Source organism: Leucopleurus acutus (assembly GCF_964270905.1).
Source record: "Leucopleurus acutus genome assembly, chromosome: 11".
Taxonomy (NCBI): Eukaryota; Metazoa; Chordata; class Mammalia; order Artiodactyla; family Delphinidae; genus Leucopleurus; species Leucopleurus acutus.
In genome coordinates this window covers 95,449,249-95,464,198 of record NC_139152.1, presented here as the reverse complement: position 1 = coordinate 95,464,198, position 14,950 = coordinate 95,449,249, and the positions used below count along the sequence as shown (strand labels likewise).

General features: G+C 41.4%; 1 protein-coding gene across 3 annotated transcripts in view; it reads right to left on the bottom strand.

Moving 5' to 3' along the window:
* The window catches only part of TNRC6B (trinucleotide repeat containing adaptor 6B), a 250,895-nt gene that overhangs the window by 151,760 nt on the left and 84,185 nt on the right, over positions 1 to 14,950 (bottom strand). For all 3 annotated transcript variants that reach the window (XM_082849698.1, XM_082849695.1, XM_082849697.1), the window contains exon 4: positions 2,744 to 2,811. In XM_082849698.1, the coding sequence (XP_082705824.1) occupies positions 2,744 to 2,811 (68 nt within the window). The remainder of the gene's footprint in view (positions 1 to 2,743; positions 2,812 to 14,950) is intronic.

Below are 14,950 nucleotides of genomic sequence, written 5' to 3'. Positions count from 1 at the left end.
CCTTTGCTCCCCCCACTCCCACAGAAGAGGAGGGCAGGTCTATTGGAGGAAGCCCCAGAGAGAAGATTCACTTCTGCTTTATCATTTCAATATATGATAGCAGACCAAGCCCAGAAAAAAACAAACAACCCCTTCCCACAAAAAAACAAAACAAAATAAAACAAGATTCATCTGTGAAAAGTCAGAGATTTGTGAAAACAAAACAATCAAGGGAAATGGTATATTCCCCATTCCCCATGACGTTTCAAGTCTGCTGGGGCTGTTTTAAGTTCTCTAAAAGAAGTACAGTTTGTATAACATAAAACTTGTGGGAGAATCTACCAGCAATGTTTCCTGAATACCTAAAGAAGCTGATTCAGGATAGGGGTTACTGGAGCAGGTTTTTAAAGATAAAGACTGGTTTGTTTGGGAAATGGATACCCTTCAGAGAATAGAACCTTCATCTGTGTTTTAAAAATAGGCTTTATGCCATTTTCACTGTTTCCCCCAACTCACTCTTATCCGTGAGACTTTGATCTTGACAGCTGCAATTTTGCTAGCCACAATACTTTTCAGGAACATAGATCCCAAGGTTGGCAAAGAATTTGCATTCAAGAGATATTATAAAACACTTTAAAGTCAGAAAGATCCAGTTCAAATCCTAACTTCCGTTTCAAGCTGCATTACCATGGGCAAGTTACCGACCCCAATATCTGAAGTGGAGACACTGTAAGGGTTGGAAATAACACACATAGCACCTTAAGCAAAGTTCTCAATGCACAGAAAACCCTCGTCAAATTGGAGCTATGATTTTTATATTATAATACCTTTGACCTGAGTCTGGGAGGCAGGAGTGGATAAGGGGGCAGGGCAACTGAAGTGTCCCTAGTTCCCTCTACTGGGACTAGTTGTTTGGCTTTCTATCTTGCTAAAGATGAATTGATTCCATCCGCCCATGCAGAATATAAGTGCATTTGACAGAATACAGCAAAGTTAGGATTTATATTGTAAGCTATTTTTAAAACTGCCTGGTTAGCAAATTAAACCAGCTGTGAAAATATCCTGGTTTCCATTCACAACAAATACAAGACAAACATTCTATTTTAATGAACCTGGCCTCAGGGCAGCATAGCATATTCTGCATAATTCATTCCTAAGGGTTTCAGAGACATAATTTTCATAAGACAGACCAAAACTAAATTATTTTCTAGGGAAAAAAGAAGATGAGAGAAAAGAGTTTCTCTCTACAGATTTTCGGTAAATTCCATGAATCACTGTCCCATTCAACTTAGAAGACTACTGTCTGAATAAAAAATAGCAGTTATGTCAGTACTTTAAGCCAGCCTTAACTGTTTTTCCTTTAAAAGGGCATATGAAACACCACTCTGCTCTGCAACATAATTTTTCAAGTTCTGTGACAGAGGGAGGAAAAAATCTACTCACTGCCACACAAAAGCTACCTAGAGGACTCTCAATTTCAGATTTAAAACTTATCACTCCTTGAGAAGTTAGAGGAGAGGCTTCCCTGGTGGCGCAGTGGTTAAGAATCCGCTTGCCAATGCAGGGGACACAGGTTCGATCCCTGGCCTGGGAAGATCCCACATGCCGCAGAGCAACTAAGCCCATGCGCCACAACTACTGAGCCTGCGCTCTAGAGTCCATGAGCCACAACTACTGAGCCCACGTGCCACAACTACTGAAGCCCGCGCACCTAGACCCTGTGCTCCACAACGAGAGAAGCCCACGCACCGCAACGAAGAGTAGCCCCCAGGCTTCCCTGGTGGCGCAGTGGCTAAAAACCCACCTGCCAACGCAGGGGACAAGGGTTCAAGCCCTGGTCTGGGAAGATCCCACATGCCACGGAGCAACTAAGCCTGTGCACCACAACTACTGAGCCTGCGCTCTAGAGCCCAGGAGCCACAACTACTGAGCCCACGTGCCACAACCACTGAAGCCTGCGCGCCTAGAGCCCGTGCTCCACAACAAGAGAAGCCACGACAATGAGAAGCCTGCGCACTGCAATGAAGAGTAGCCTCCGCTCACCGCAACTAGAGAAAGCCTGTGCACAGCAGCGAAGACACAACACAGCCATAAATAAATAAATTAAAAAAAAAAAACTGTAGCCCCTGCTCGCCGCAACCAGAGAAAAGCCCACGCAGCAATGAAGACCCAACACAGCCAAAAATAAAATAAAAATAAATTTATAAAAAATAAAAAAAAGAAGTTAGAGGAGACATCTCAATTATTTAGAATGTTGGCTAAGTTATATTATTTATAATTCCTTTTCCTTTGGGGAAACAATTTGCTATTTAAACAAAGATCAGAAGTATAAGTAACTAATGGAATAGAATTTCAGGAAGTATTATTCAAATAAATTCACACCTGGAATGCAGGAAAACAGTCTATTAATTAAGTTCGCTTCATAAAGACATTGCTAAGAAAAGGATATACCATTTTACGCTGTCTTTGGAAATCAACCAGACTGAGTTAGTTCAGTTTGGAACATCCTAAGCCTTAAAGCCTTTGCTAAAGCGTGACATAAATTTTGATTAGTCAAGTGTGAAAAACTACAAAGCCAACTTTCTTGTCCCTCCAGTTAGTCTGTCTATAAATAGAAGCAATGCATTAACAGCCACCAAAGCAATTCGTGAGTTCCACAATGTGCCCAACATATACATCCCTTGCAAACATGCTCTCAGCATGTTTAATCAAAGTGTTTCTGAAGATCTGTAATAAGACCCTTTTAAAATAAACTGTAACTCACTGTTTGCTTTCTTCACCAGGAGGTGGAGTCTTGCCATGCCCTTCCATTACAAAATCCTCCTGTTCCACCTGCAAAGGCAAGTACCACAAGTCAGCAGTAGTCAGTAACTAAGATGCAATCACTCCAAAGTGCCAGGGCCTGTGCTTACAGAACGGCATGGCATTTCACTATACTGCCTAGGACAGAAACCTCAGCCAGTGGTTTTCACTCTCCAGGTTTGCTTATGGAATCTCTGCTTGGGTGACCAGATTTGCAGAATAAAAAAGGAAGCATGCTGATTTGCAATTCATAATTGTGACAAAAGATTAGCATCCAGAATATAATAAAGAATTGCTATGAATCAGTAAGAAGAAGACAACCTACCAGAAAAATTTACAAAATTATTGAGTAGGAATTTCACTGAAGGGGACGCATAAATGGCCCTAAGCTTATGAAAAGATGTTCAATCTCCTGTCAGTCAGCAAAATGCAAATTAAAAACACAAAGAGATACCATTTCACAACCACCAGGCTGGCTAAAATTTAAAAGTTGGGCAATACCAAGTGTTGACAAGGGTGCAGAGCAACAGCAACTCTCATCCATTCCCAGTGGGAGGGAAAATTGGTACCACTACTTTTAAAAAGTTTGCCCTTATCTAGTACACTTGACTATGTACTTACTGTACAAACCAGTGGTTGCACTTCTAGGTACATACCCTAGAGAAACTTCTGCACATATACAAAAATATTTTTTGGAGCATTATTTTTAACAGGAAAAAACCCCCAAACATTCATCAACAATAAAGTAGATAAATAGGCTACAGTGTTTTAAGACAATAGAATATTATACTGCATGAAAATGAATGAACTACAGAAACACACCTCAACCTGGATGAGTTACAAAAACACAACACTAGGTGAAAGCAGCAAGTCACAAAAGAATACATATGCAGTTTAAATCCATTAATATAAAATTCCAATATATACATTTTTAAGCCATATATATGTATATGTAGACATATATGTATATTTATGGTTTATAAAACTATAAAGAAAAGGGAATAACTATTACAAAATTTAGGCTAATTAGTACCTTAGGGAGTCGGGCAAGAGGGATTCGATCAGGAAGGGACACATGGTGGTTTCTGGGGTATGGTTAAATTCTATTTCTTGGCCTATGTAGTAGGTATATGGGCATTTATTTTATAATTATTCTTTTAACTGTATGTATTTCTTTTCTCTTTTATATGTATGTTTTATTTCTCAATACAAATTTTCAAAGAAAAAAGAAAGCATTTTACTATTCCAGATGGTTTACTGATCAATAAAGGAAGATATAGCTAGAGAGATAGAGCTACCTCCACAAACTGGGACTATCAGTCCTATAAAAACTTCCCCAAAAGGCATAATTTTAAAATGTCAAACAGAAGTATTCAAGGAGATAGATATCAACAGATGTATTCAAGGATTATTCCCTACTTAGAAAAATACCGTCCATTTCTTATAGAACCTAGTAATCTGGAAGACAGACAACAGTAACATAGATACACACCATAATGAAACCCAAATAAAACAAAAGCCTTTCCAGCTCTGCAACCCTCTGCAGTCTTCATTTCTCAGAAATACTGGAGAAGATGGAATAGTATCAAGAGGCTACGTTTCAAAAAGAACAGAAAAATCGAGAGGTTTACTTTATTTCCATTAAAAGGAGAAACTGGAGGAAGTGTAAGCAAGAATAATAAAAGACACATACTGCATAATGTGAAATTCAAACCAGGTTTCGACTTTTATTCTTCTCTACGGACTTCCTGATTCTGCAGCCTACCAGATTTTGCCAAGGAGAGGGAGGATTCTTCCATCCTAAATTTACACAGTGATCTAAACCTCTAGAAGAAAAAACATGGTTATAATGTTGCAAAGGGAACTTTATGAGGAGCTGGAGATGATCTTGATCTGGGTTGTGGTTACAAGAAAGTACACATAGGCGGAAAAAAAAAATCACTGAACTGTACATTTTATGCACCTAACTCTACAAATAAATGTTATGCCTTAATTAGAAAAAAAAAGATGACACATTGTTTAAAGTTATTAAAGTTCCTTGGAATCATTTTCTCAAAGACAAGAATGGCTATTCTCCCACTTACATATATTATGAAAATTTCTTGATTTTTGACCTTTAAAAATCCTCCCCAGTTAAAGAGCTCTACTTTGTGGACTTAGCCTCTGCTTACTAGTTGTTTTTTTTTTAAAGGCTTATCTAGGGACTTCCCTGGTGGTGCAGTGGTTAAGAATCTGCCTGCCAATGCAGGGGACACGGGTTTGAACCCTGGTCCGGGAAGATCCCACATGCCATGGAGCAACTAAGCCTGTGTGCCACAACTACTGAGCCTGTGCTCTAGAGCCCACGAGCCACAGCTACTGAGCCCACATACCACAACTACTGAAGCCCATGCACCTAGAGCCCGTGCTCCACAACAAGAGAAGCCACCGCAATGAGAAGCCTGTGCACCGCAACGAAGAGTAGCCCCCACTCGCCGCAACTAGAGAAAGCTCACGCGCAGCAACGAAGACCCATTGCAGCTGAAAATAAATAAATTTATTTTTAAAAAGTCTTATCTATAACCATTTCTAATTAGCACAATAATGAAGAGAAATAATAATCAAAAAGCCTACAGCTTGGGACTTTCCTGGTGGCTCAGTGGTTAAGAATACGCCTGCCAATGCAGGGGACATGGGTTCGAGCCCTGGTCCGGGAAGATCCCACATGCCGTGGAGCAACTAAGCCCGCGTGCCACAACTACTGAGCCCATGCACCGTAACTACTGAAGCCCGCGCGCCTAGAGCCCATGCTCTGCAACAAGAGAAGCCAGCGCAATGAAAAGCCCGTGCCCCGCAACGAAGAGTAGCCCCCACTCGCCGCAACTAGAGAAAGCCCGTGTGCAGCAACGCAGACCCAATGCAGCCAAAAATTAAAAACAAACAAACAAAAAAACCCCAGAGCTTCAACAACCTCCCCTATACTGGCTTTCGAATCTTTAACTGCAGCCCTCATATTTTGCATATTTGGGTCTCCACTTGGATGGCCCAATAGGTCCAAAATGAAACATCATCTTTGGCCTTAAATTTCCACTCCTTTTTATATCCCCTATCTCTGTAAATGGTACCATCTTCACCAAGATCCTTAAACAGGAAACCTACAGTCAAGGTTATAGGTTCTCCACCTTCCTTCCTTAACCCCACATCCTATTAATCACCAAGTACAGTGGCTTCTACCTCTCAAACAGCTCTCATACCCATTACCCCTTCTTTATCCTCTTTAACTGCCATAGTTAAAGCCAGCTTCTCTAAATCTCACCACTACAAAAACCTTCTCACTAGTCTTTGTGCTTCTGGGTCCCATCTCATTTCAATCCATCCTCCAAACCAGTTCCATCAAATGGACTTTGTAAAATGCGAACATGATCACATCACTCTCCTTGAAATTCTTCAATGGCGCTCTATCACCTGTCTTGAGGGATAAAATTTCAGTTCATTTGCCTAAGTGATCTTTTTTATCACCCCTGCCTCACTCACCCATTATGAACCCCTGGTGGAGCACACACCAACTCCTCACCCCTCTGTGCCTTTACATATAATGTCCCTTCTTGCCTAGAAGCCCTGGTCTTCTGCCTTACATATACTTCATATTTCTGCTCATTCTTTTAAGTATTAATTAAAATGCTTTTCCCCAGAAGATATGACCTCCTTCACCTTTTCTCACTCTTCATCATCTCAGAAGGCAATAAAAATGGTCCAGAAAGATCACTGCTCCTTATTGCCACTTCCTGTTTTTCTCAAGTCCACTTCCAGTCCCTTCGCATCTTAATTTCTCTTTTCTACAAATGTCTTGAACACTTTGGACTTAATTTGATGATCCCCACCACTCCTCCCCCTTGACCTCATTTTCAGGAGCTTCAGTATTTTTACTCATAAAACTTACACCATAACCTAACCTTTCTCCCACTACGATTCATTCGTTCAACAAATAATTTATTGGGTACATATTACATGCTAGGTGCTGTGCTGAGGTAATGGGGAAGAAGACAGTCTTTGCCCCCCAAAAAACTTACGGATTGGTGGGAAAGACAAACAAAAACTAGTCAATTACAATACAGTGTGAGAATGCAATGAAACAAGGAAGGAAAGGCACTTAACTCAGTTTAAAGGCATCAGATACTCTAGACCCATTCTAGACAGAAGATCCATCTCCTTCCTGCTTCAGGGAGGAGACGGGCAGGACCCGATGCTGGGCCTTGCCATCCATCTGGACCGCTCCACACCGAGGTCCATGAATTCTGAAATCCGCCTCTGACCATAAGTGCCTCTTCCACTCCCTGCCTCCATTCGAATCTGTAAGGAGTCCTCATGGTCAGGTCTAGTTCTGTGGTTCTTCTCTTTCCTCAGAGTCCATTCAGAGGCTCACCCGCAGGCATTTCAGTGACTTTCCTCCATAATGTCCTAGATTTGCTCACCACCAACTTGTCCTTAGGACATTCCTGTCTTGCCAAACCCTTCTCTTTTTCTCTTCAGCTCCTGGAGTGCAGAGCTGGAGAAAGTTACAAAACTGGTTCCTTTACAAATTATACCAGTTAACTTCCACTCAGTGCTGACACTCAGTGCCTCTGCCTGGAAGGCCCATCTTCATCCTGTCTTTCTGGTGAACTTCCATTTCACCTTCAAAGACTGGCTGAAAGTTACTTTTTTTAGGAAGCATTTTCTGATATCTCCTGGCACTTCTTCCTCCTCCCTTCCAGGTGCTCCTTCCCAGTAGCTCTGTAAGGCTTAGCCGGCAGCTGTGATCCTTTGTTCACCTGCTTCCCCCCACCCCGCCAAACACAGCCTCTAACACAGCCCTTCTGGTCGGTTGTTCATTCTTTCAACACAACTGCCAAATGCCTTCTAGGGGCTAAGAACTGGGCTGAATGACTGACCTACTACACCACACTCCTCACTCATTTATCCTGTACCTTTTCTATCTCCTCAAAGACTCTAAACCCATCCACTAAGCATCCTCCCTGAGTCTTTCCTTTCTGAAGATGACAATGCTATCCCACACAAAGTCCCAAAAGCCCCTCGTTTTTTTCTCTCATGACTATATCACAAACCTCTGTGTCATTGCCCATTTGCCCCCCACCGACTGCTCTGCAAGGTTAAGCTCACCACTTGTTTCCAAACTCATGACCTACACCACACTGCCTTCTCTGGGATCTCACTATCTAAGGAACCCTTCTTTCTCCCTTTCCAGTAAATTCAACTCCTCAAGCTACAAATATTTTATAATCTCTTCCATTCTGAAAAATTATTTTTGGCCTTGTGATCCTCTCCAACTATCCTCCTGTTTTTTCCCTTCCCTTTACTATCAAATTCTTTAAAGACTAAACTACACCCCCATTACTTCTGTGTTCTCATCACTGAGCACGCTCTTCTGCTGCTCCTCCCACCAACACATATGTACCTCCCTTCTCCCAATATATCCCAATATCCTCCCAATATAAGTCACAATTTTTGTTCAAATCAATATTCAGTGCTAGCAGTGCTATTACTCAGTAAAAAACATATACAGCTGGATCATATGGAATAATTTCCTTTCTTGTACAATTTTTTCTTTTCCCTGGAACTAACAATTACTACTTCCTCTTATACTTTCTTTCAATTTTTTTGGCTTGGTATTTATTATGTATTTTTCACTAATTCACCCTCAAACCCTCCAACAGAGCTGTGAGTCTCCTCTTTTTTTTTTTTTTTTGTGGTATACGGGCCTCTCACTGTTGTGGCCTCTCCCGTTGTGGAGCACAGGCTCTGGACGCGCAGGCTCAGCGGCCATGGCTCGCGGGCCCAGCCACTCCGCGGCATGTGGGATCTTCCCGGACCGGGGCACGAACCCGTGTCCCCTGCATCGGCAGGCGGACTCTCAACCACCTGTGCCACCAGGGAAGCCCGAGACTCCTCTTAAATAAGTGCAAACACTTCAGGTAATCTATCAATTTCACTCCGGTCTTGGAGGCATTGCTCAGGGGTTTTCTCCTGTTCCAGCTGAGATTGTTTGCTCTCTAGGCTGCTAAATAGCTGACACTTTGCCAGGGATGACTCTTTCCCTGCATCTCTGGGATTCCTTGCTCTCTCCCCTTCACTGGAGCATCTGTTTCCATTTTCTCCCTCTTTTATGGTTTATTCCTGATTTAGGTAGAACAAAGACTCCAATGATTTCCTAATAAAAGGTATACAGGAAGTGAATTTTTTGAGATCTTGAATGACTGAAAGTCCTTACTTTATTTATATATTTAACATATAGAATATTTTTACCCACATACATAATCAAATATAGAATTTCAAGTTAGTAAATGTTTTTCCCTCCAAAAATTTGAAGGCCATGCTCCACTGTCTTCTAGCACCCAGAGTTGCTAGATAGAAATTCTATAGTATTATAAATCCTAATGTTTTGGATATAACCTGTTTCTTCTCTGGAAACTTTTAGGATCCTCTCCTTTTCCTCAGGTTTCTAAAAATGCAAACCACTAAGTATGGTCCTTCTTTCATTTATTGAGCTGGTACTGGGTAAATACTTGCAATCCAGAAGTTCTAGTTCTTCAGGTTTGGGATATTTTCTCTACTTATTTAAATATTTGAAATTTTATCCCCTCCAATTTCTTTTCTCTACTTCAGGAATTCCTGTTACCCAGTACTGAGTCTACAGGACTCATTCCTTAATTTTCTTCTTTATCTCTGTACTTTTATCACTTTGACTTTTTATTTTACTTTCTGGAGATTCTCGTAACCTTTCAATACTTTCAATTAAAATTTTTTTCCTGCCCTTGCAGTTTAATTTTAAGAGCTCTTCCTTGTGCTCTGAATAGTCCTTTTTAATAGTCCTGTTCTTATTCCCTGATTATATGATCCTTATTTCTGAGGATATTATGGAGTGTTTTTATTTTGTTTGCTTTATTTTCTTTCGCTCCCTGTATAATCTGTTTCCTCCAAGTTTCTCTTTGATCTTTGGTTTGGTCACTATCTTCCATTCACAGGTTTTTATCAAATGTCTGGTCGTCTTCGGCTATCCACTGATTTTTAAGGGTTAAGTCCTAAAGAGCTCAAAAGTGCTTTTTGTATGTGGAGAAGCCGGGGGGGGGGGGGGGAACACTGCTTATCCCATGGTTGGCTTCCTGGATATAAGGAGGGGACCTGGCCATTTCATTGGGAGAATACTCAGATGCCTACATCTGTATATTCTTTCCCCACCCCCCTGGGCTGTTCAATTGCCCAGAGAGGTACCCCTTCAATCCTCAGCCTAACAGGTATAAGCCTGGCTTCCAGTGTTCTGGGACTGAATGGGGGAAGAGAGCTGGCACATTCTCACCTAGTATGTGACTTTGATTTAATTCTTCTGTTTTTAGTTAGGTTCTCTCCCCCTCCCCCGCCCCCTGCTTTGCCAGGGTGGGAGAGGGATAGCTATACATCCATCTGTGGATGTGAGGGGCAGGATACCTGGGACCCTGCTCCTTGTAAATTCTTCAACCAAACCTGCCATTTTCAGGGTCACTCCAAAAGCTTTCTAGCTTCCAAAATTTCGTTGGCGTCTCTTATCTACTTCACCTCCTCTTCCACTCACTTTTTTTCTGGTGGATTTATGCTTGCCGAAATCATTTTGTAAAAGTAATTTTAGTGGAGGTTTAGAAGGGAGCAGAGATTAATAACTGGGTTTAATCTACTGTGTTCAGTCTACCTTTTTTTTTGCGGTACGCGGGCCTCTCACTGTTGTGGCCTTTCCCGTTGCGGAGCACAGGCTTCAGACGCGCAGGCTCAGCGGCCATGGCTCACAGGCCCAGCCGCTCCGTGGCATGTGGGATCTTCCCGGACCGGGGCACGGACCCGCGTCCCCTACATAGGCAGGCGGACTCTCAACCACTGCGCCACCAGGGAAGCCCCAGGCTACTTTTAAAACCCTTTTGCCTCTACGTTTTCCCTCTATCAAAACTGCTCTATTGGGGGCTTCCTTCCCTCCTGCTCTCCCTCCCCAGGCAATCACTAATGTCCTTTCTGTCGGCATAGGTTAGTTTGCATTTTCTAGAGTTCATATGCATGGAATCACAAGGTATGTACTCTTTTGGTTCCCTCCCCTCCTCTCCTCTCTCCTCTCTCTCTTCTTCTCTTTTCTTTGCCTTTTTGCCCTGGCTAGAACCTCCAGTACAATGTTAAATAGAAGTGTAGACAGCAAACATCCATTTTTTTGTTCATCATATGAGTAAAGCATTCAGTCATTCTCCATTGAGCTTAATGTTAACTGTAGAATTTTCATAAAAGTCCTTTATCAAGTTGAGTAGCTCCTTTCTATTATTTTGCTGAAAGTTTTTATCAGGAATGGATGTAACGTCTGTCAAATGCTTTTTCTGCATGTGTTGAGTTGATCATACAGTTTTTCTTTTTTACTTTGTTATTGTGGTGAATCACATTGATTTTTTTTGCGGTACGCGGGCCTCTCACTGTTGTGGCCTCTCCCGTTGCGGAGCACAGGCTGCGGCCGCTCCGCGGCATGTGGGATCTTCCGGACCGCGGCACGAACCCGTGTCCCCTGCATCGGCAGGCGGACTCTCAACCACTGCGCCACCAGGGAAGCCCCACATTGATTTTTGAATGTTAAACCAGCCCTACATTGCTGGGATAAACCCTACATGTTCACATAGTATCCTCGTACATATTATTGGATTCAATATGCTAAAATTAGGTTTAGAATGTTTGCATTTATGTTCATGAGAGATACTGATCTGTGGTTTTCTTTTCTTGCAATGTCTTCGTGTAGTTTTGTTATCTGAGTAATGCTGGCCTCACAGACTGAGTTGGGAAGTACAGCTGACCCTTGATCAACACGGGTTTCAACTGTGCAATAGTAAATATTGCAGTACCATACCATCTCCAGTTGGTTGAATCCAAGGATGCAGAGGAACCCCAGATATGGAGAACCGAATATAGGGATGGCTGACTATAAGTTATCCTTGGATTTTTGACTGCCCAGAGGGCCAGCGCCTCTAATCCCTGCATTGTTCAAGGGTCAAGTGTATTCTCTTCTCTTCAAGTGAAATTATACTAATTCACATATAAGAATCTTACAATAGTATTCTACCATGTTCCCCTCCAGGTCTTCATGCCACTGTTTTCGTACAGTTCACAGATACAAATGCTATAAACCCACAATGCATTTGTATTATTGTTGTTCAAACAATCAATTCTCTTTTAAAGAGATTTAAATAATGGAAGAAAGTCACATATTTAAGCTGTGTAGTTTCCATTTTCTGAGTTCTTCATTCCTTTGTGTAGATTCATATTTCCATCTGGCATCATTTTCCTTCTCCCTTTAACATTACTTATAGTAAGGGTATGCTGGTGATAAATTATTTCAGCTTTTGTATGTCTGAAACAGACTTTATTTAGCCTTCAGTTTTGAAAGATATTTTCACTGGTTATAGAATTCCAGGTTAGCAGATTTTTCTTTCAGTGCTTTAAAGATGTTCCTCCACTGTCTTCTTGTTTGCATTGTTTCCAATGAGAAATCCTTTGTTCCTCTGTTAACAGTGTGCCCTTTTTCCTCCGGTTTTAAGATTTTGTCTATCACTGGTTTTGAGTAATTTGATTAGGATGTGCCTTGATGTGGTTTTCTTCATTTTTCTCATGCTTCAGGTGCAGCTGAGCTTTTTGGATCTGGGAATCTGTGCGTTTACAGCTTTTATCGAATTTGGAAAATTTGAGCCCATTATTTCTTAGCTATTTTTCTGCCACACTGCCCCTTCTTCAGAGGCTCCAGTTACAGGGATATTAGGTTGACTGAAGTTGTCCACAACACACTGATACTCTTTTCAATTTTTCGATTTTTACTCTTTGTGTTTCATGTTGGATAGTTTCTGTTGGTGATTCTTTATATTCACTAATGTTTTATTCTACAATATCTAATCTGCCACAATTCCATCCAGTATAATTTTCATCTCAAACATTATAGTTTTCAACTCTAGAAATCTGATTTGGGGCTTTTAAAAAATATATTTTCCATGTCTCTGCTTGACTTTTTGAACATCTGAAATACAATTATAATAAATGTTTTAATGTTCTTGTTTGCTAATTCTAACATCTGTGTCAACTATGAGTTGGTTTCAATTGATTTGTTTTTCCCTTCACTATGTTTGTATTTTCCTGGTTTTTACATGCCTGAAAATCTTTGCTTTGAATAACAGACATTGAGAATTTTTGCTGGATCCTGAATATTTCTGTATTCCTATAAATATTTTTGAGTGTTGCTCTGACATGCAGTTAAATTACTTTGAAAGTTTGTTCCTTTTAGGTCTTGTTTTTAGAATTTGTTAAGACAGACTTAATAATTAGTTAGGGCTAATTAATTATTCCCCACTACTACGATGAGAACTCTACCAGTACTACTGCTGAATATACTAGTAATGCTCCATGAATTACGAGGTTTTCTAGGCTGTAGAAACAGGCACGATTACTGACACTGTTTGAGTGCTAGACACTGTTCCTTCCAATCCTCTTGGAGGGGTGCCCCTCCTGCCTCAGCCTTGAGTAGTCACGTGTATGTGCCAAAAAGTACTTTGCTGAATACACAGGTGAGCTCTCCTCAAATCTCCAGAGTTCTCTTAGCAGCTCTCTCCTTTCCAGTACTCTGTCCTACAAACTTTGTCTGCCTCAGTCTCCCGAGACTCTCAGCAATGTTGCCTCAACTGAGAGGGTCCACTGGGCTTTGCCTGGGCTCCCCTTCCCTGCACTGCGGCCTGGAAGCTCTCTCTCAAGCCAGTACGCTGGGGTAGTCAGAGGACTCACCTTGTTTTCCATTTCTCAGTGATCACTGTCCTTCATTACCTGATGTCCAGTGTCTTGAAAAACCACTGTTTCAAATACATTTTGTGTGTATATATATATATATATATATAAAAAATAAATTTATTTATTTTTGGCTGCGTTGGGTCTTCATCGCTGTGTGTGGGCTTTCTCTAGTTGCGACGAGCGGGGGCTATCGTCGTTGCGGTGTGCAGGCTCTAGGCACACGGGCTTCAGTAGTTGTGGCGCATGGGCTTAGTTGCTCCGTGGCATGGGGGATCTTCCTGGACCAGGGCTCGAACCCGTGTTCCCTGCATTGGCAGGCAGATTCTTAACCACTGTGCCACCAGGGAAGCCTCCATTTCATATATTTTAAAAACTGTTATTTCCAATGGGAAGGTAAATCCTGTTCCTGATACTCCATCTTGCCCATTTGGCCTCTGAATTTATTCCTTTGGCTTAGAAAGCTTTTCTCTCACATTGTTACATGAAAGCTTCCCTCAACATCATTTAGGTATCAGCTCAAGTGCCATCTCTTTGAAGCGATGAATGAATCCTGACCACCCCAACTGAAAGAGCTTCCACATTCAGTCACTCTCTAGCATAGCACACATCACTATCTGAAGGGATCACTTATTTATGTGTTTTGTTGCCTGTCTTCCCCCCACCAAGAATGCAAACACCTTGAGGCAGAGACTTTGAATGTCTTATTCATCATAAACTGGGCGCAAGATGTTCGATAAATATTTGCTGACTCTCTAATTTGCTAATCTGTGCTTCTCTTTCTTCTACTCTCTAAACATTTATGTCCCCAGGTTCTGTCCTTGCACCTCTCTTCACATTCTGCCATAGCAATACCATCTAATCTCACAGTTTCAACTATTAAATGTGAGTGATTCCCAGTCCTGTATTTCCAGCCCCTAGCCCCGTATTTTCACCTGGCTGACAGACAGGTATCTGTGGATAGCTTGCCACCATCTCAAACTCTGTATGTTTGATACAGAATTAATCCTGTTCCCTCCCAAACTTGTTTTCTTCCTTATGTTTCCTATTTGACAATGGCATCCCCATCCTCCCAGTCATTTAGCTTGACACCTTGATGTTACCCTTGATTTCTCCATCTCCTTTTCTTCCATATCCAATTAATTGCTAAATCCCATCCGTTTTATACATGTTACACCTTTCCAACCACCCCCTCCATTCCAGGTACCCCAGATGGTTTAAAAAGAAAACATATATATTTCCTGAAATATAAAGCTGAGGACAGCTAATATTTTGCATGACAGAATCAATATTCAAAATGATCTTAGCAGACTATGGAGAAGGGTGGAAGCTCCTAACACTGTTTTTTGTTTTTACTGAAAATCATTCACTT